The sequence below is a fragment of the Ovis canadensis genome, chromosome 4 (assembly GCF_042477335.2).
Source record: "Ovis canadensis isolate MfBH-ARS-UI-01 breed Bighorn chromosome 4, ARS-UI_OviCan_v2, whole genome shotgun sequence".
NCBI classification, from domain to species: Eukaryota; Metazoa; Chordata; class Mammalia; order Artiodactyla; family Bovidae; genus Ovis; species Ovis canadensis.
In genome coordinates, this window is record NC_091248.1 from 118740284 (window position 1) to 118761715 (window position 21432).

A 21432-nucleotide genomic window follows, 5' to 3' on the forward strand; every position below is an offset into this window, starting at 1 on the left:
ACAAGCACAAGACACTTCTACATCAGTTACCACGTCTTCAGGTTTAATCAGTGAACCATGTTGCTACAGATGGTCTTGACTAACTACGAGATCCGACGATTTAGTAAACAGGCTGAGAACAGACAGTTGCCGTGGGGCATAAAGTCATGGGTCACCTACCTGTGGTCAGCACTGGCTTTCGGTCTCCCGCTCCACAGCCTTCTGTTCACCGAGGGGGGTGGGGGAGAGGAGGGCAGGGGCGGGGGAGGTAGAGAGGGCAGAGGAGGCAGGTTCCTTCTGTCTTTCCGGAAGCTCGTGCCTGGGTTCCCATCCTTGTCCCCTTCTCCATCGTGTTTGAAAGTTCTCCGGGGTTTGGGCAAGGGGTTGATAAAGGGTTTTGTTGGGGGGTCCTCCAAGCCTCTGTACACACTCTCCAGGCTCTGGTCACAGGGCCTCCTGCACAAGCCTTTCCTTTCCTCGGCAGCCTCAAGGGCAGGCTCCCTGGTTTCCAGGTCCAAGCGGTGGGCTCTGAACTCTGAGCCACCCCCACCCCCGCGGTGCTCAGGAAGGGTGGGCGCCTCCTCGGCCTTGTCCGGCGGGCAGTGTGGGGAATAACACGTGCCTGGTAACTGGGGATCCAACCCGGCAGACCCATCCTTCAGAGCCTGCTCGAGTTTCTTGACCTGCTTCAGCACAGACAGGCTATCGTTCTGAAAGTGCTGTTTGCCAAGCCTGGGCTCCCGGCCTCTGCCCAAGCTGGGAGCCGACTCCCGGGCTGACTGGCTCAGGTCCGGCCTCTGCTCGGCATCCTGTGCTCTGACCTTCACTTTATTCCGCTCATCCTCTCTACTTTCCATGTCCAGCCTCGTTCCATTCTGAGCCTCGGTGACCCGAGCCCTCGAACCATCACTGCTTCTCCTCTCCGTCACACAGGACATCAGGTAACCCTCCTGGCCATCTGCCTTCCTGCCAGGGGCAGGCGTGGGCAATTCCCTTTTCCCTTCCCATTCTGATATCTTGTCCTTTATGCTGAGGGACGTGTGCCGGGCCCTGCCTTGGGCGGGAGGGCACGGGTCCTGAACACTGACCAGCTGCCTCTTGCCGGCCCTGCTGGTTCCTTTAGCACTGAGATCCGAAGCTGAGTCACTGATGATCATATCTGAGCTGAACATGTTCTGTTGAGAACAGTCCACTCTTGGCTCCAGCATCAGGTTATGGAGGCTCTCTAGGGGGCTTCTTCGGAAGGCTGGATCCTGATCTAGGAAAGGGATGGAGGAACTAAATGGCTGCCTTTGAGGGTCTTCGCCAGTCTTTGGACCGTCCACTTTGACCCTAAATAAGAAAAACACAGAGTGAGGCATTCTTGGTTATTGTTCTTGACACATCACAGCAATTTGCTAAAACTTAGATATAAATTGTTGGGCTTCCCTTGTGGCTCAGCTGGTAAAGAATCCACCTGCAGGGCGGGAGACCTGGGTTCGATCCCTGGGTTGGGAAGATCCCCTAGAGAAGGGAAAGGCTACCCACTCCAGTATTCTGGCTTCAAGGATTCCATGGTCTGTATAGTCAGTCCATGGGGTCAAAGAGAGTCAGATATGACTGAGTGACTTTCACTTTCACTTTCAGATATAAATGTTAGATACTAGTTGCAAGCCACAAACATTGAAACCACCATTGAAAAAATCACTTTATGCTTTTCTCCTGGGGGGACAGCAAAACGGAATGAAAGGAGCTATTGGACTGTGGCATTCAATAGATGTGGGTGTAAATCCTAATTCAACCACTGACCAGTTGTGTGACCTTGGCTGAACTGTTTAACTTCTCTAAACCTCAGTTTCCTCACCTGTGAAATGGGAATAACAATAAACATACCTACCAAGTGGCTATAAACACTTAGTAAGCTAGCTCATATTAAGCATCTAGAATGGTGTGAGTGTACAACGGCAGTTATCATTATTATTAGCTTTTTCCCAATGAAAATAGAGGTTTCATGAGATAGAAGATTATACCAACAGACAATCCTTTGGAATGATTATTTAAAAATTAAAACAAATGTCATAAGTCATGAAGTTTTCCCTAATTCTGGGCTTGATAAACTGTCCTGATTTGAGTCGGTAAAGCCACAATGACTGGCTGCATTTGACTGGAACCTCCTCTAGAATGTGAACCCCACTAGACTGATTTCTCTGGGAGGACAGGGATCATTTTGTCTATCGCTTCAACCCTAGCACCCCTAACAACACCCGGCAGAGTAGGTGGTCAATAATACTTGTTGCATGAATAAGCGAGTAAATGAACAGATTCAGATTTCCTGCATGGCCTAGAACTGCATTGTCCGGTATGGCAGTCACTAGCCACATGTGGCTATTTAAACTAAAATCAAGTTAAATCAAAGCTTTGGTTCCTCAGTTGCAGCAGCCACATGTCAAGAACTCAGTAGCCACGTGTGTTTAACAGTTACTATACTGGATGGAATAGAAAACAATTTCCATCACTGCAAAAAGGTCTCACTCAACACAAATGTATGGGGATATAGGCCTCCAAATGTGATTTTAGAAGATCAGTTAGTGCCGTGAAGATGTTAAAAATTATTTAGAAAGAAAAACAGAAGCTCCAATACTTTGGCCATCTGATGTGAAGAGCCAACTCATTGGAAAAGACCCTGATGCTAGGAACGATTGAAGGCAGGAGGAGAAGCGGGCGACAGAGGATGAGATGGCTGGATGGCATCACCGACTCAATGAGCATGAGTTTGAGCAAGCTCTGGGAGACAGTGAAGGACAGAGAAACCTGGTGTGTTGCAGTCTACGGCACTGCAAAAAGTCAGACATGATTTAGTGACTGAACAACAACAATGAGCGTGAGAGTATCGGTGTTTTGAAATGTAAAGCATTTCTTCCACCAGCAAAGGTCATGACTGAGCACAGTGACCTTAAATGTGCCAAGAAGAGCAAGCGTGCACGGACCGGCTTCATGGCGCATGTTTTCAAAATACACAGGCTCTTGGAAACTCCAGCTAAGGTTCACATGAGGGATGAGTAACTAGCAATTTCATGCATCCTGTTACTATCTAGCTTTCTAGTCCAGAGACTAATGGTTGTTTATATAAAGACTTCTTCCTGGCTTGAGATATTAACATGTAAATTATGTTGTTGTTCTTGGTTGCTTAGCATAAATCAGAAACTTGTGAAATTGGAAACAAATTTTCATATGTTAAATATGGCTATCAAAGCAGATTTCCTTATTTCAATAATCAATTACCATTCATAACAGAGTGCTTACAAAAAAGAAACACTTTTTTTAACAGCTCTGTCACCACTGAGGACATTAGCATGAATTCAAATTTTAGTCAGAATCAGAGTTAGAATCAGTTAGTTATTCTACTGAGAATTCCAAAGCCAGAAATTTAACTTCTTGCTCTTACTGTCTAGAGGCAAGATGAAGAGATAGGACACATAAAAACACAATTCAAGTTAGTTCACGCTTGGTGAGAACTGATGATATAATATATAATCATTAACATCATATGTACTATTAAATAATATTGACAGTAGATGAATATAGGACTTTGGAGTTAAAGGGACCTGGGTTTGGACCTTGGTTTCATTTTTTTCACCCTACAATGAGAATACTGAAATTTTATTGGTGCAGAGGCCAAATTTATTTTGTTCGCTATGCTCAATACATAGCAGGTAGTCAATGAGTTAAATGAGTGAAAGGATGCATTAATATATGTAAAGTACCCACAGTACAGCATACATTGTAAGTCTTGATAGCAATAAATGGTAACTAGTGTTATTGTAATAGTTATAGTTATTGTCTAAGATCCCAAACATCTGGAGTGACTTTACAATCACTGAGGGTCCATCTAAAAACTGAAGATGAGAAAAGGCTAGTCTGTTAGAAAACTACCCTGGAATTATAAAGCTCAAGCAGCAACGGGAAGGATGATGAAACCAGGGCAGAGTGCCTTCTGCACATGTTTGCTGGACCCAAGAACTTCTCTGGTTCATGTTTCCAGGATTCTGTGACCCTTAAAGGGGCTCTGGACTGGGGTGCACAGTTGTGAACAGCTCAGTGATCTGTGAACAGCTCAGTGACTGCCAAGTCCCCTGCAGAATGTGAGACACGGTACCGGAGGAAAGGGCTCCATCTGGGGAGAAAACAACCCTGCTAATATAAGATGGGTAAAAAGGCTATGTGGACAGGTGCAGCTGCAAAGCTTTAGGGCTCAACAATAATTAAAACACCTGAACAAAACAGATAACCAACAAAGACCTACTGTGCAAGCACAGGGAACTCTGCTCAGTGTTATGTGGCAGCCTGGATGGGTGGGGGGAGTTTGGAGGAGAATGGATACATGTATATGTATGGCTGAGTCCCTTTGCTGTTCACCTGAAATTATCACAACATTATTCACTGGTTATACCCCAATACAAAATAAAAAGCTAAAAATAAATAAAGAAAATGAAGTTTTTAAAAAAGAAAAATAAACCCTGGACTGGAAGGCATACATGGGGATAAGGCCCAAAGTGGACCCTAGGCATCAGCCAGACCTTCCTCGACCACTGTGGTCCTATGCTGTTGCCTGAGCACAGGGCATGGAGATGGTTTACAGGGGAGGGGGCTCATCACAATGACTTAGATCAGAAAGCTTCCTTAGTTCAGGGAGGTGGGGTTCGTGAGGAGGGAAAGGCAGTGGAAAAAAGGAAGGAGACTGAGAATCTGGGCCAACTTCTGCAGTCATGGGGGAGAAAAGTTCTTACTTGTCAGCCAATTCGTAGCCCAGGTTTTCAGTCCAGCTGTGGCTGCCCTTGGCTGGCCTGCATAGTCATCATGTCAACACCAAGAGGAGCTTCGAGTTGCCTGGGGGAACAGGGGGGCACACTCAGTGAGCATGGCAGCCAATCCAGGGCCCACACCCCAAACTATCCCTGGCGGCTTCCACCCTGGAGTAGGGGGTGACAGGGTTGCACCGTATAGAATTCCCGATGCAGAGAGGGGTGGGGTCAGAGGCACAGAATCTGAGGTCCACCCAGATTCAGCCCCCATGCCAATGCTTCTCATATGTGCAAGCATGTGTGTGTGTCTTTTAGATAAAAGAAACCAAAAATTTTTAGAAAACGTGTAACCTAAGAAAGTAAAACAAATACCAGCACAACTTGCCACTCTTTCAAGGCTCTGTAAGAACCAGTGATGTGCTGCTGCTGCTGCTGCTAAGTCGCTTCAGTCAGACCCCAAAGAAGAGAAGAGTTGTTACTTAATTTGAAACAAGAAATAAACCACCTGCTCAAGTGGCAATGCCTACACAGAGCTATTCTATTCTTCCGCTGCCCTGACGCTGGGTATAAACCTATACTGTCTTTGGCTTTAGAGCCCTGCGTGGAGACACTCTTTCAGAGGCTCAGAATACAGGAGCGGGAAATGCTCAGCCACTAGGTCATCTGTCTGGTCTATGAAAACCAGGAGATGGTCCTAGCAGAGCCAGGCTTCCCACGGAACATCTTGAACCTGCAACATGCTAAGGACCACATGGGTACCAAAGGAGCCGTCTCTGTGGAGAAGCAGCAGGGTTTTTTTGAGAAGCAGCAGTTTTATAAAACTTCAGGGTCTGACATCCAAATGAACTGAAGTAATTGATTAAATGTACTACTTCAATAGCAAGTCCCTACAGAACTCTGGACAAATGAGCATGGCTTGGGTGGACGTGGCTAGGAAGATGAGACCCGTCGGCAAATGCCAACAGGATCTGCCCTGTAATTCTGTAGAGCATGACCACGAGGGACTGGGGCCCCACTTGATGGAGAGAGGGTGACTCCTTGACTAGAGGTTTGGAGAATACTCAGACTCTGGAGATTTCACTCCACTGAAAGTGAAAGTTGCTCAGTTGTGTCCAACTCTTTGCAACCTCATGGACTATACAGTCCATGGTATTCTCCAGAATACTGGAGTGGGTAGGCTTTCTCTCCTCCAGGGGATCTTCCCAACCCAGGGATCGGACCCAGGTCTCCTGCAGTATGGCGCATTGTTTACCAGCTGAGCCACAAGGGAAGCCCAAGAATACTGGAGTGGGTAGCCTAGCCCTTCTCCAGGGGATCTTCCCGACCCAGGGTCTCCTGCATTGTAGGAGGATTCTTTACCAACTGAGCTATCAGGGAAGCCCTAACTCAACCTCCCAGGAATCCTGATCCCAGCTCCTTCTCACATTTCCAAGACTCCTATCCCCTCTCCCAGGATGGTTTACCTGCCAGGTGACAGCATGGCTCCCCAAGGCCCAGACTAGGCATCCCCTTCCCCCAAGAAACCAAAGGGGCAGGCTTTAAGACATGCATATAACTCTTAGGAATGAGGAGAGGAAGTCTAGAGGGAGAAAGAGAAAAAGAAGAATGCACATGGGCAACAAATTAAAAAGAGGGAGGTTAGGAAATGGTGAGCCGAGAAAACAGCAAGAGAAACCACGTATTTGGGGAGGAGGACGGAGCTGGGGCCTGGATCCGCAGGGAACCCAGCTGCCCCCTTTCCCAGAGAGTGGCACTGTGCATTTTTGGGATCCCTCAGTGCTGAAAGCAAGCTCGGTTCTTGAAAGAAGCCGGGCCCCAGGGCTCCCCTCCTGTTGTAAAGGAGAGTCCTGAGAGGCCTTTGGGGGACAGAAAGGAACTCATTGCCCCCTCATGACACTCTGTGAAGCTTCTGGAGCCTCTCCACTCTGCTGGGCAGACAGACACTGCTCTTCTGTCCTGATCCTGGCAGAGGCCACATTGGACTCAGGGTAACAGCCACTCCCGACCGCCCTCTGCGTGTCGGCACTCCGCCTCCACACAGACCAAGCCCCCAGCGACAGAGCCTTCTTCCCGTGAGCTAACAACTCTTGCCGCCCACCCTCTTCTTTCAGGCTGGCACCCTCTCAGTGGCACTAGAAATAGGTGCCAGGCCCTGTGTCGGAAGCCGTGGGGATTCACAGATGAGTAAGGCGTGGCATCTGCCCGCAGGGAGAGAGCACCAGGACTGTGCCAGGTCACCATCAGCCCTACAATTCCCCTTCTCCCCAAAGGGAACAGTTTTTCTGAAGTTCCCAGGAAGCCACAGCTTGTTCAAAAAGCACAAAGCCCTCTGTGTCTAATGCACAGAGAACCATGGGTGAACTTTGAGGTTAAAGATCCAGAGACACACTTAAAAAACACGGGACTTAAGTGAACTTGATTCCCATCAGGCAATAATAACTTCCAGTCTGAAAACCACAGTCTCTAGAGGCACAGCTGATACCCTCGTCTGAGAAGCAAGTTCAAGTGGGCTTAAGGGGCTGGAACTGAGCGGGGCATGGACCCCGGAGCACAGTCAGCAATCAGCTCACCAACATTTCTGAATTCACAGGAGAATGGAAAACACTGCTTGAGTAAAACTTTGACACGTGCCTTTTGTTTCTGATGTTTCAAGGTCATTAATTAGGTGACAAGCCTAGCCTAATTTGCTAGATGGGAGTACTCTGCAACTTACATTACCAAGACAAACTTCTCTATCACTTTATAGGTCTGGGATTGCAAGATGGTACTGTTTTCCAAAGTGTGGTCCACTGAGGATCTGATCTAGTCAAACTGGGAAACTTGTCAGACATGTAGATTCCTGGGCACCAATCCAATGTACCAAAACCAAGTGTCTGGGGCCGGCCTGGAACCTGTATTTAAATATGGTAAATCAAGGAATTCCCTGGTGGTCCAGTGGTTAGGACTTGGAGCTTTCAGTGCTGAGGCCCGAGTTTGATCCCCGGTTGGAGGAACTATTAGTAAGATCCCATAAGCCTCCCAGCACAGCCAAAACAAACAAACAACAAACCCATAAATATGGCAAATCAAAGGCCTCGGGTGATTTTTACACAATCCAAAGTTTCTTTTATTTCTTGCTAGGTAATTTGGCCTTGTGATCTAAACAGGCTGGTTTGCAGGAGCTATTATGAATGCATGACTAGTAATACATTTTCTCATTCAACTGCCACAAAAATATAGAACTTCCCATTCACTAGATGAGCTTAATTAGTACCAATAAACTTAATTAGAATAAAATGTCACACAAAATTTTAAAGCTAGGTGATGGGCACATGAAGGTTCATGTGTTTTGTACATACGAACATTTCCAGAAGTTTTTAAATTGTTTTACAAATTGAAGATATTTTTTAAAATGCCAACATCTACAGCTAATTATATTTATCAATCTAGTCCATAACTGAATCCTGTTTCTCTCCTTGTTAAAGGGAATACTGTTAAATCTGTTCTTGACTCCTGTTTCTCTTTGGGCTCAATGTCAAGTTGATTGGCAGGCTCAGGTGAAGTTAAAAGGTGGTGGGAGAGTCTTCTAAGCTTTTAATCTGTCAGGGACTCCCTTCAAATGTCTCAGCCTGTTACTCCTAATTACTTCTCTGAATTACCTTTACTTTTTCAAGAGAAAAAGAGAGATTATAGTGAGATGTTTCTGTGACGTGAAGTCGCTCAGTCATGTCTGACTCTGCGACTCTATGGACTGTAGCCTACCAGGCTCCTCCGTCCATGGGATTTTCCAGGCAAGAGTACTGGAGTGGGTTGCCATTTCTCAAAAGACCACAGAAAATTTTAACTGCTCCAGACTGACGTTAGTAGATCAAAAAGTAGATATTATTTTGTAACCCCTTTAAGTTTACCCACTAAGGCTTAAAATTTCAGCCTGATCTCTGAAAACACTTTTTTGAAGGGGGTTTGGAGTACTAACTGTGAGATAGTTAATTTAAAAACAAGTATTTCCCCCCAAAAGGATCAAGATTTTCAAAGAGATATAAAGTGTTTTCCACAAACAGGAAGGAGGCAGTTGACTTATCACATCTTTCCCTGAGAGCAGTTCTTACAGGAGAACCCGAGGGTGCCTGAGTAAGGAGAGGAGCAGCCCTGTGTGAAAAGAAGCGAGGAGTCCCCAGCTGGCAGATGGTAACTCCTTTAGAGCCCGGCCTGCACCTGCCGCTCTCCCTGGTTCACTGCCACTGAAGGAGCAGCAAAGGCAGGTGGGAAATCCACCTGCTGGAGCCAGCACCGTCTTCAGTACCAGGAGCCCAGGAAGACCGCTGCTCGTGGTCCGAGGCCTGGCCTCTTCCAACGAAGCACTGCTCGTATTTTGTTCTGGGCATTAATTAATTATCCATTTGTGATATTTTAAAATTAAATAGGTTGCTACTGATTGTTGATATCACCCAACAGTAATAACCTTCTTCCTTTTAGCTCTGGTGGGGTTTTGATGTTGGGAACAGGGAGATGATAGTAATATATGGCCAACAGAAATTTTGCTATCAAAGTCACTTAAGAAAAGAAGTTTGGATAGTACTGGTTCAGTGACTGCTATAAAAAAAAAAATCTGGACATGTTTAAGTCACAGGGAGATGGGGTGGGGGCGAAGGGAGGAAAGATTTAATTTCTTTGGCTGCACCGGGTCTTAGTTGTGCAGGATCGTTGGTCTTTAGTCGTGGCATGAGAGATCTAGTTCCCTGACCAGGGATCAAATCCAGACCCCTTGAAGTGGGAGCTCAGACTCTTAGCCCCTGGACCACCAGGGAAGTCCCCTCCCCAAATCTTATAAAAACAGTGATTTAAACAAAAATTGAAATCTGGAAATGTCAATTAACCGATGAATGGATCAACAAACAGAATGTGGTCTAGCCACACAGTACGTTATTCAGTTCAGTGTTAAAAGGAATAAAGGGTCATTACATGCTACATGCTACAGCATGGCTGAATCCTGAAAACACACTAAGTGAAAAAAGCCAGATAAAAAAGGAATATTGCATGACTTCATTTATATGAAAAGACCAGAATAGGTAAATCCATGCAGGGAAGGGGGAATTGGGATGATTGCTAACAGGCAAAGGTTTCTTCGGGGGCTGATGGAAGTGATCTGCAAAGAGACAGTAATGATAGCTGCAGAACACTATGAATACATCACAAATCACTAAACTGTGCACTTTTACCTTCTAAATTTTTTGGCTACGCCAGGCAGCATGTAAGACCTTAGTTCCCTAATCAGGGATCAAACCTTCCCCCACACTAGTGGAAGTGCGGAGTCCTAATCACTGCACCGCCAGAGAAGTCCCTAAATTGTGTACTTTTAAATGGTGAACTTTATGTGAATTATATCTCAACTGAAAATTCAGTATAGGGATATTCAAAGGAAAAAAATAAATGTGGGCAGCGGAGGAGGTGAAGTGAGGAATAAAATACATATAACTGCAATGTTCCCAGGCCTTCAGTGTTGTAAGGCTAGCATGTCGGTTCCAAAGTATAGGTAAACATATATATATATAACTTGATTCATAAAATGGACTTGAGATACTGAGTGAAAAATACAGTTTATATCATAAATGCTATCATGCTAATAAAACTAAATTTTCAGTGGTTTTTATTTCTGTTGCAAATAAAACAAGCTCTTCAGCTTTAATGATCCTAATAACTTAGTTTTATCAGCTTATAAAGAGCAGGCAAGAGAACTGAGAAGAAACTATAACAATTATAGCAGAACAAAAATAGTTATTTTCTCAACTGAGTTTTTTTTTTTTTTTTTTTAACCAAGCAGTTTGTGGGATCTCAATTCCCTGACCAGAGATTGATCCCAGGCCACAGCAGAAAGCCCAGAATCCTAACCACTGGGCCACCAGGGAACTCCCTGAGCATTTTTCTTATTAGCCAACATACCCAGAAGGTGTCTGCTTTCAGAAAATATGTTGAGAAGGGAAAACACACACACACAATCACATAATACAACTCTTGCTGCATCTAACTGCTTAGTGAAGCTCATTCCTGAGCCTCTTGATGCTGCATTTTCATTATCTTCAAACAAACAAAAATAATTTTAAAAATTAAAACAGGCTGCTCTGGTTCTTTACATGACAGCTTTTGGGGGGAGTATTTTCACACAAAAAAAAGCAAATTTTTTTTTTCACATTTGGAAGAAGATGGGGGATTCTGAAATAGATGAGGAATAACCGAAACCAAAGCCTACATGCTGCCTCAAAACCACACCCAGGGACCTTTATTTGGGAAAATCACAGTCTGCATTCTTGGACCAAATGCTTAAACCGTGCCTCACACCACGACCAGACACCAGGTCCTCAGCACACACACCAGGTAAAGCCAAGTAATGGCTTTCCTATGAACCAAAGGCTTCCTGTTTCTAGGAGTTCTGCTTTGAGCCCCAAAGATTCCCCCAAATCAAGTAAGGGTATTCAAGGAATGTTTGTTGAATGAGCGAACACATATACCATAACTTCTTATACTTAACAGATGACTGGATAAACAAAATGTGGTTGAGCCATACAATGGAGTATTGCTCAGTTGCTTCAGTGCTGTCTGACTCTTTGTGACCCTATGGACCATAGCCCACTAGGCTCCATGGGACTTTCCAGGCAAAAATACTGAAGTGGGTTGCCATTTCCTCCTCCAATGGAGTATTACTCAGCCATTAAAAAAAGAAGGACTATTACATGCTACAACATGGATGAACCTTAAAAGCATACTAAGTGGGAAAAAGCCAGCCACAAAAGAAACGTTGTATGACTGCATCTACGTGAAGTGTGCAGAACAGACAAATCCATCGAGATGGAAAGTAGATTAGTGTTGCCGGGGGCTGTATGGGGGGGAGTGGGTAACGACTGCTAATAGGTATGGATTTTCAGGGGGAGGAGAGTGATGAAAATGTTCTAAAATTAGATAGTGATGCTTGCAATAGTTAACATGCTAAAAACACAACTGTGTATTTTAAAGGGGTGAATTTTATGGTATGTGAATTACATCTCCATGAGGCTATTATTTTCTTAATCAGCAGAGACAGCTGCTAAAAGTGAGGAGTCCTGGCCCCACCCAGACTGAGTGAATCAGACTGCTAGAACAGGGCCTAGGAATCTGCATCTGTGAGTTTCCCGGGGATTTCACAGGCTCAGAGTTGAACCTTGGAGTTTATTTTCCAGTCGCTGGCACTGTCAGTCAGCAACAGATCTACTCTCCTTTGCCCTCTCCTTTGTAAGGCAGCCTTTTACTCCACTGTGTCTGTTTGCCCTTGTTTTTCAGAGCATCTCTGAAATCTGATGGAGGCATTACCAGCATACAGCAAGTTGCTCCTGTCCCTCGAGCCCAGGTGTAAATGCTCCAAGATGCTCTTTCATAGATCCTCCCTATATAGGCAGGCGTCAACAACAAAGCTTGTTTTCACTCTAAGGGGTGGCCTCAAGACCAAGAGCAAGATCTGAGTAATTTAAGACTTTCTATGGGTATGAATACCCAGTTACTGACAATAATGTTTATTTCGAACAACTCGATCAGTATTTTCTTGACCCACACCTGTCCGTTTTGCGACAAATGAAACCAATGGGAATTTATGGGCTTGAGCCTGTAGACTAGACCACACTTTGTGATGCTCTTGAGACCAGAGATAGCAAAAGATGTTTACTGTTCTCATTTTTAGTAAACCCGGGAAAGGAGTTTTTCACATCTGCAGAACATTCTTACATAGGGAGATGTATTTGGCCACCTTAGTAGGATGGAAACACATTTTTCACTTGACAATATTTGCAAATCATGCATTTCCCCTCACTCACTCACAATGTGGAAATACTTCCATATGTTGTCTTTGGCTTCACCATTTTGTGGGGGATAAAAAGCAAAAAAGTACAATTATGTGGCCATTTTGCCTATGAACACTAAACTACTGTGCGTATAAGATTTTAGTAGCGTCAGCCCTCCCGAATCAAGGCTTCATTACTACTCATGTCACCTGTCTAGAAAAAGTTAGTGTGAGTTTGCCATAAACCATAACAGTAGGAATTATGAGGGTTATAAAATATGTTAATACTGCCAAAATATGGTTTAAAATATGGATTCAGGTATGTAGTTTTTTTTTTGAAAACTATTTCAATAATGTTTATTATTTTTTTAATTTAATTTTTTTTAGTTTTTTATTTTTTTAATTTTAAAATCTTTAATTCTTACATGCGTTCCCAAACAAAAAAGTACACTTCTTTTTGCTTTTAGGTATTACAGGTCACCAAACTGGGAATAGTCAGGTTCTAACTTCTTTCAGCTCCCAAACAATTAAACTTGTTTTTCCTTCTGTGTTTGGCTAGGTCAGAAGCCACCTCTTATTTCTAACCTCTACAGAAATCAAGGTCAATGCTCCTACCATTTTTCTGAGGAGGAAATCAAGCTGAGGGAAGCTGTCATTTGTTTAAGTTCATACAACAGCTCTTAAGCGACAGAACCAGGAATGAGTCTATGTTTTGAGCCCAAGTCTGGTGCTCCTTAGACAGTATCTCCATGGCCTCATATTACATTATCTAAACCAGATGCGAGTTAGACTCTAGCTCATTATTCTGGGTGCTGTTAAGCTCTCTGAGATCAGCAATTGCTTTATCGTTTTACACCATGCTGAATTTAGTAAATACTTTCTGAGTGAGCTGGGAGGGAGACTGAAGGGTTTTTTGAGGGCTTCTCTTTTCATGGTTCTGTGATTCTACATTTCTGTACTTTGGGAGTCTACCTAAAGAATAATCCTGTATATGGAAAAATGTACACAGAAATGTTCATGACTGTCTTATTTAAAATACTGAAAACTACAAATAACTCAAGTGTCAAGCAACGTAATGATGAACTATAATATATGCAATGAAAAATATTATGAAGCAAATCAAATTGTGCTTAAGACTACAATAATTCTACACAAAGTAGATTAGTGGTTGCCTAGGCCCAAAGTGGGTGGGTGAGAAAAAAGGGGAGTGACTGCTAACGACTTTGGAGTTTCTTTCTGGACTGATGAAAATATTCTAAAATTGATTGTGATAATGGTTGCATAACTCTATGAACATACTAAAAACCATTAAAGTGTACACTTTAAATGGGTAAATTGAACTATATGTGAATTATATCTCAATAAAGCTGTTATTTTTAAAAAGAAAATTAAGAAGCTAAAGAAAAAAAAGACTATTACTAAATGGAAAAAATGTTCATGTTGTGATGTTAGCCAAAAGGAACAAGATCCAAAAGTTTGCATACAATATGAATAAAACATGTTTTTAAAGGGGGTGGTGGGGGGAAAAGAAATCAATTCTTATTTAAAATCTCACATGTAAGAATATGACTGGAAGGAAATATAACAAAGGATTAACAGTAGCTGTCATCAGTGAAGAAACTTTAAATAATTTTTTTTTCTGTTCACTTTTCTATATTTTCAAAAAATATATACATTTCCAATGTTTTGGTAATAAACATACATTATCATGGGGGTTCCCAGATGGCTCAAGAAGTAATGAATCCACCTGCAATGCAGGAATCTCAGGAGCTGCAGGTTTGATCCCTGGGTCAGGAAGATCCCCTGGAGGAAGAAATGGCAACCCACTCCAGCATTCTTGCCTGGAAAATTCCACGGATAGAGGAGCCTGGCAGACTACAGTCCATGGGGTCGCAAAGAGCTAGACAAGACAGAGTAACTGAGCTCACACACGCATTATTGTCACTATTGGCTTTCCTGGTAGCTCAGTGGTAAAGAAACTGCCTGCCAATGCAGGAGATATGGGTTCAATCCCTGGGTTAGGAAGATGCCCTGGAGAAGTCAATGGCAACCCACGCCAATATTCTTGCCTGGGAAATCCCATGGACAGAGGAGCCTGGTGGGCTACAGTCAATGGGGTCGCAAAAATCAGACTCGAATTAGTGACTAAACATTATCACTACTGTAAATAACAGGGGGAAAATGTAAACTTTGCTGTTATCTGCGGGTGTCTGGTCTGCCCTGGTGCTCCCAACAGGCCACACAGTTGCTTTTCAGCCACAACCACAACTGCAGGGCATGGGTCTCAGCTGAGCCCATCACTTCATTACTTGTTTGGCTTTGCCACAGTATCTCCTGAACAGAAGGATAAGTGGTACTTTATTCTCATTACCTCCTTTCCCTTAGTGACCACCAAGACTTGGATCCTGGTCTCCAATAACCACTTCCTAGTTATTCCTAGTTATTCCCATTCTTTCAGTGGGTTCAAAGAGATTATATGGGAACCTATGGCTACTAGGGAAATTACTCATGTAATTCATTCTTCCAATTATTAGTGTTTACTTCCCACAGGGAACTAAGTGAAACTAGGGGAAATGTGAAATAAATCATTTTTCTTGCCCTCTGAGAGCTTTCATCCTCATCCTGTGAATGTCATATCATTCACATGACAATACTGTTTTACATACTTGGAAGATACTAAGGGAGGAGTAGATCTTCAATGTTTTCACAACACAAACAAAAAAAGTTACCCGTGTGAGGTCATGGATGTGTTAACTAATCGAATATGGCAATCATTCACAACATACACATATATCGAATCATCGAGTATATACTTTAAACAATGTGTGTGTTAGTTGCTCAGTTGTGTCCAACTCTTTGCAACCTCATGGACTGCAGCCCACCAGTCTCTTCTATCCATGGAATTCTCCAGGCAAGCATACTGGAGAGGGTTGTCATTTCCTTTTCCAGGGGATTTTCCTGACCCAGGGATCGAACCCAGGTCTCCTGCACTGAAGGCGGATACTTTACCATCTGAGCTACTAGGGAAGCCCCTAGTACACAATGTTAAATGTCAATTAAATCTCAAAAAAAGCTGATAGAAAAAAGATGAAAACAAATGTCTCTAATACAAAACATGATATGATAAACAAAACAGGTGACAGCAGGTTCCTTTGCGTATCTGGGCTTAGAGGGTGGGCTGAATTTCCTTTGGGGTGTATGGATGAAAAGCACAGATGTTTGCATAATCTTCAAATGGCTAAATGTTTAACGAAGGACAAGCCACTAAATGAAAAGCAGCACTGATTCTTTAAGGAATGACACCTAACTCATTTGCTAGATTTCCTCGCAGGAGTCAATCGAGATAGGAACTAAGGCAGAATCTGAACACAACTTGTACAGGTTTCTGAAAATGCTTACCAAATGTTACCAGAAGAAGGACGACATTAATTTTTTTTTTCAAAAGCATTTCAAGTTTACAGAACAGCTGCAAGAACAGTACAGAAAACTCACATACTCTTTTATCTAAATTCACCAAGTTTTAATATTCTCCTTCAATTGAAGTGTTCTGAATTGCTCTTTTGGAGCTTCAGGGAATATGAGTGCTATTCAGCCACTGGAAGCCTTCAATACTATGAATCTAAAAGAAAACAGAATCTTACAAAACCAGTTTACTGGTTTTACACACCCAGGTCCAAAAGACAGCTCAACCACAACTCACTCCTGACCCTCCAACAGGACCTTTCAGGAGGACACTGAACTCTTTAAAACCAGATTACCAAATATGCAAGAAGAGCTAAGAAGACATAGGAAAATAAAAAAACTGAGGAGCAGAGGTGACTGGCCCTATCAGATATTCACATATACTATAAAGCCTCTACAATTAAAACAGGATGGTACTGCCAGAAGAATAGATAATCAGACAGAACAGACAGCCTAGACATAGACCTAAGTACTCGTGTGTGTGTTAGTCACTCAGTCGTGTCCGACTCTTTGCGAACCCATGAACCATAGCCCGCCAGGCTTCTCTGTCCATGGAATTCTCCAGGCAAGAATACTGGAGTGGATTGCTATTCTCTCCTCCAGAGGATCTTCCCAACCCAGGGATAGTACCCTGGTCTCCTGCAACGCAAGCAGATTCTTTCCCGTTTGAGCTACAGGGAAGTCCTCCAAGTACTCATAGTACTTAATATATGATCAAGGGGGTATCTTAAATCACTAGAGCAAAGATGGACTTTCTCATAAATGAGGGAATAACTGACCAACCCAAAGTGTTCAAGGAAGATCACAATGCAGATCTGATGTGCCTGCGGTCCTGGTAAACTGAGGATGACCCGGGTCTCTCTCAGAGCCAGAAATCCAGCTGCAGGCAAGAGCTAGTTCCACAGAGGGGCTGCAGCCCTGAGGGGTTGACAGCAGCCCCCGAAGGATCTGACCACTGCCTGCCTTAACCCCTCAAAATCTCCAAATGCCCTCTGAACCTGCTATGATTTGAATGCAGTTTCAAAATTCTGACTTTCCCCCCCCTAGAGTTTATCATACATTCATACAGCACCTGATTTTCACATCATATGCACATTATAACATATATAAGCCCCTGCCCTCCTCCCAATTTTCAGGTGTAATTCTTGTTAGGCTTATTTTGAAGAGAAGATTAAGCTTCAGTGACTGGCCTAGGATCACATTGTTTAAGTAGCAGAACAGAGAATCTTATGATTTGTATCTTTCTACTCCAAATTTTATTTTTCTCCTGCAAACCTTGTTATCTGCTCTCTTAGTACCTTCAACCGGAACCACCCATCAACATCTCTCACAAGTCTGATCCAAGGATCTGCTACTCAGTGGTGCCAGTACCCTTGGGGACAGTAACCTGAAGGCCTGACCCCTCTTCTTTCAAGGGCGGCAAGCAGGAAATAGCTTTCATTCATAACCTTTGGGAAGGTCAGGGTCAGGAAATGAATGCTGTTTCATCCTGTGATCTGTCAGGCACTGCATTAAGTACTTAACCAACATAATCACAGAAATAACACATCTCCCAAGAGAAATGAGGGCTTCCCAGGTGGCACTCAGTTCAGTCGCTCAGTCGTGTCCGACTCTTTGCGACCCCATGAATTGCAGCACGCCATGCCTCCAAGTTGTTCATCACCAACTCCCGGGGTTCACTCAGACTCATGTCCATTGAGTCCGTGATGCCATCCAGCCATCTCATCCTCTGTCATCCCCTTCTCCTCCTGCCCCCAATCCCTCCCAGCATCAGAGTCTTTTCCAGTGAGTCAACTCTTCCCATGAGGTGGCCAAAGTACTGGAGTTTCAGCTTTAGCATCATTCCTTCCAAAGAAATCCCAGGGTTGATCTCCTTCAGAACGGACTGGTTGGATCTCCTTGCAGTCCAAGGGACTCTCAAGAGTCTTCTCCAACACCACAGTTCAAAAGCATCAATTCTTTGGCACTCAGGTTTCTTCACAGTCCAACTCTCACAACCATACATGACTACTGGAAAAACCATAGCCTTGACTAGATGGACCTTAGTCAGCAAAGTAATATCTCTGCTTTCGAATATGCTGTCTAGGTTGGTCATAACTTTTCTTCCAGAGTAAGCGTCTTTTAATTTCATGGCTGCAATCACCATCTGCAGTGATTTTGGAGCCCCCAAAAATAAAGTCTGACACTGTTTCCACTGTTTCCCCATCTATTTCCCATGAAGTGAGGTGGCACTAGTGGTAAAGAATTATCTTGCCAATGCTGGAGACACAGGTTTGATCCCCTGGATTGGGAAGATCCCCTGGAAAAGGAAATAGCAACTCATTCCAGTATTCCTGCCTGGAGAATTCCATGGACGGAGGAGCACAGCGGGCTACAGCCAGTGGGGTCGCAAAAAGTTGGACTTTGTCTGAGTGCGTGCATGCGCACATACACAAACACACACACAAATAAATGAAAAAACACATCCACATATGTCCTTGTATAGTAATATTCGGAGCACATTATTTTTGATAGCCATAAAGTCTATGCACTTGGATACAGTCCAAGTGCCACCAACTGATGAATAAACAAAATGTGGTACACCCATACAATGAAATAATATCCATCCATCAAAGGAATGAAGTACTGACATATGCAACAACATGGATAAGGAGACACTAAGCTAAAGGAATACAAGCCAATCACAAAAGGCCACATATTGTATAAGTCCATCAGAGGTCAGAGAAGGCAATGGCAACCCACTCCAGTGTTCCTGCCTGGAGAATTCCAGGGATGGGGGAGCCTGATGGGCTGCCGTCTGTGGGGTCGCACAGAGACGCACACGACTGAAGTGACTTAGCAGCAGCAGAACAGAGGTATCTACAGAAACAGAAAGCAAATTAGTGGTTGCTTAGGGCTGAGGCAGATGGAGCTAGGGTGGGGAGTGGTGGCTAAGGGGTATTGGGTTTCTTTGTCCAAGTGACAAAAATGTTCTAAGACTGATTGGTGATGGTTGCACAACCTGTGAATATACTAAAAATCATTAAATTATACACTATAAATGGATTAATTTTATGGTATGTGAATTATTCTTCGATAAGACTTATTTTAAAAAGAGAGACAGGAGGAAGGAAGGGAGGGAGGGAGGGAAGAGGAGTGGGGAAGGGAAGAAGAGTGGGTAGGGGGTGGAGAGAGACACTAAGCATCAGGCAAGCAGGCACCAGGTACATATCAGGAAGCTGCAATAGTATCCCCGGGATTTTAAGAGAGGTGTGTAGCCCCCAAGCCCTCACTCTAGTACACCATTACCTCCTTCACAAGCCCTAGCTCCAGCAAAGTAGCATGTGAATCTGAGGAACCAGGATTCTTATGAGTACAATAGTTAAGACAAATGAACACATTAGGGTTACAGAAATATAACTGGGTAGTAGATCTCACAAGCACTCATTGGTGCTTGCCTACCTCACAAAGCTGCCCCTTTCCTGCAAACCGCCCCTTCCCTCCTCCACGGAGGCCACAGGGACCCGGGAAGCCATGTTTGAATGATGATCCCACCCCCAGCCACAGCTGATTGGCTCTAGAGGAGGCCTAACTGAAAGTCGGGCCAATCAGATTCCGCTGCCAAGGAGTTACGTCAATATGTGTGGCCAGAAGACGGAAACATGGCGCTGTGAGGCAGCCATTTTCACCCTGCAGACCAAGGAGCAGAGGGAGCTGGGCTGTTGAGGAGAAGCATGATACCCGCAGAGAGAGGGCTCTGCGCTCCCTCAGTCCAATCCGCTCTTGGGGCCAAGCTGCATTCCTGCCCACAGGTTCCACAAGATATCTTTATACCCTTGTTTGCTCAAGAAACCAAAACAATCCCCCCTAACACAGTGTCATGTTCAAACTATGTTCAAGTACTTTCCCAAAACGAAAAAAGCAAGCTAGTGTGCATGTGAGTTTTCAACATGAATCTGCACCCATATGGCTGAAGCTGAGCCAACTGCAGCTACCAAGGAAACCAAACCCCCATTAGGTTTGTCTCCAGCCTGGCACAGAAGTTGCCTGTGATCTTATCATTCCTGTTACACTATGGAGAGTCAAGAAGTTCCTTCCTCTTCCTGGAGGCATGCATCACTGAAGGTATTGGGAACATCTGAAGCCTTAGTTCATCTTTTTAAAATCAGATGGGTAAAAGAACTTTTAAACAAAAACAATAACAATATAATTAATATAATGGAATCAAAGCCTTACTAAGGCCATGTCATGAGAACTAATCTTTCTAAGGACCTGAACAACATATTATAAGCATTGATACAAGAGGATCTGCTGGACTCTAGGATGAAGTTTTAAATAGGACATGGTATCAGAAGGCCTACAGTTTCCTTCTTCCTAATAAAACCTCACTGAAAAAACTCTGGCCTTACATTGGAGTGGACCAATGAGAGGTCACTGTGGGTAAATGAACAAATAAAGGAATGCGTGCTTTCTTCAGTTCTTATTTTGGATCTACAGTATACAAGAAAGCAGAGCTCACATCGCTCCCACACACTGGCAGGGACACATCTGAATGAAAAACATTTAGAGAGGTTGCATTGTCTGCACACCAGAAGAAGAGCTGAGTTGACAGTAGGAAAGGGACGGACGAGTCCTTTTCCCATCCCTCTGTCTATTTATGGGAGTCATTTCCCTTCAGGAAGTGCTGAGCCCCTCTCCCAGGACCCTGTTGGGAATGACGCCTGCACTGGTTGACCCAGCCTTCCACATCCTCCTCCTGGCCTCAGCAGCTCTCCCCTGGTGACCCCCATCAGTCATTGGGAACCCAGCCTGCAAATGACAGTGCTTCTTACAGTCCTCAGTCTAGTGTGGAAATTCAAAGAGGAAAGGGGGGATAAAGATACATAATGCAGCTAGAAAAGCCCCTGGATGCAGAAGCTCCTTAATGTGAACAGAGGATGGTAGCAGGTAAGAAGGGCTGGAAATGACCACAATGTGGGCCAGGATTTTGTGGCTCATCTAGCCTAAGTCTCCTGTCTGGGGGATGGCAGAGGCAAGAACAGGACTCAAGGCTCCTATCTTCCCATGTGGGACTCATTCACCTCCTCCATGCTCCTTTCTCTTCCCCAGAAAAATGTATAGACTCATGTTTCTATAAGGGGGCTTCCCAGGTGGTGGTTTAGTCGCTAAGTTGTATCTGACTCTTGTGACTCCATGGGCTGTAGCCTGCCAGGCTCCTATCCATGGGACTCTCCAGGCAAATATACTACAGTGGGTTCCTTCTCTAGGGGATCTTCCCAACCCAGGAATCGAACCTGGAGTGGGGTGCCATTTCCTTCTCCAGGGGATATTCCTAACCCAGGAACCGAATCCTGCACTGCAGGCAGATTCTTTACCGACTGAGCTATAAGGGAAACCCCAAATCCCAGGTGGTGCTACTGGTAAAGAACCAGCCTGCCAATGCAGGAG

The 21432-nt window shown here is 44.2% G+C and overlaps 1 protein-coding gene across 9 annotated transcripts in view; it reads right to left on the minus strand.

Annotated features, from left to right (window-relative positions):
• Nucleotides 1-21432, minus strand: part of DENND2A (DENN domain containing 2A) — a 98687-nt gene that overhangs the window by 63767 nt on the left and 13488 nt on the right. For 6 of the 9 annotated variants that reach the window (XM_069588562.1, XM_069588563.1, XM_069588566.1 and 3 more), the window contains one exon: nucleotides 160-1311. In XM_069588562.1, coding sequence (XP_069444663.1) covers nucleotides 160-1187 — 1028 coding nt within the window. In that variant the 5' untranslated portion in view covers nucleotides 1188-1311. Of the gene's footprint in view, nucleotides 1-159; nucleotides 1312-4745; nucleotides 4846-21432 lie in introns of all 9 variants that reach the window. The other 3 variants (XM_069588560.1, XM_069588561.1, XM_069588559.1) reach the window with 1 other exon arrangement.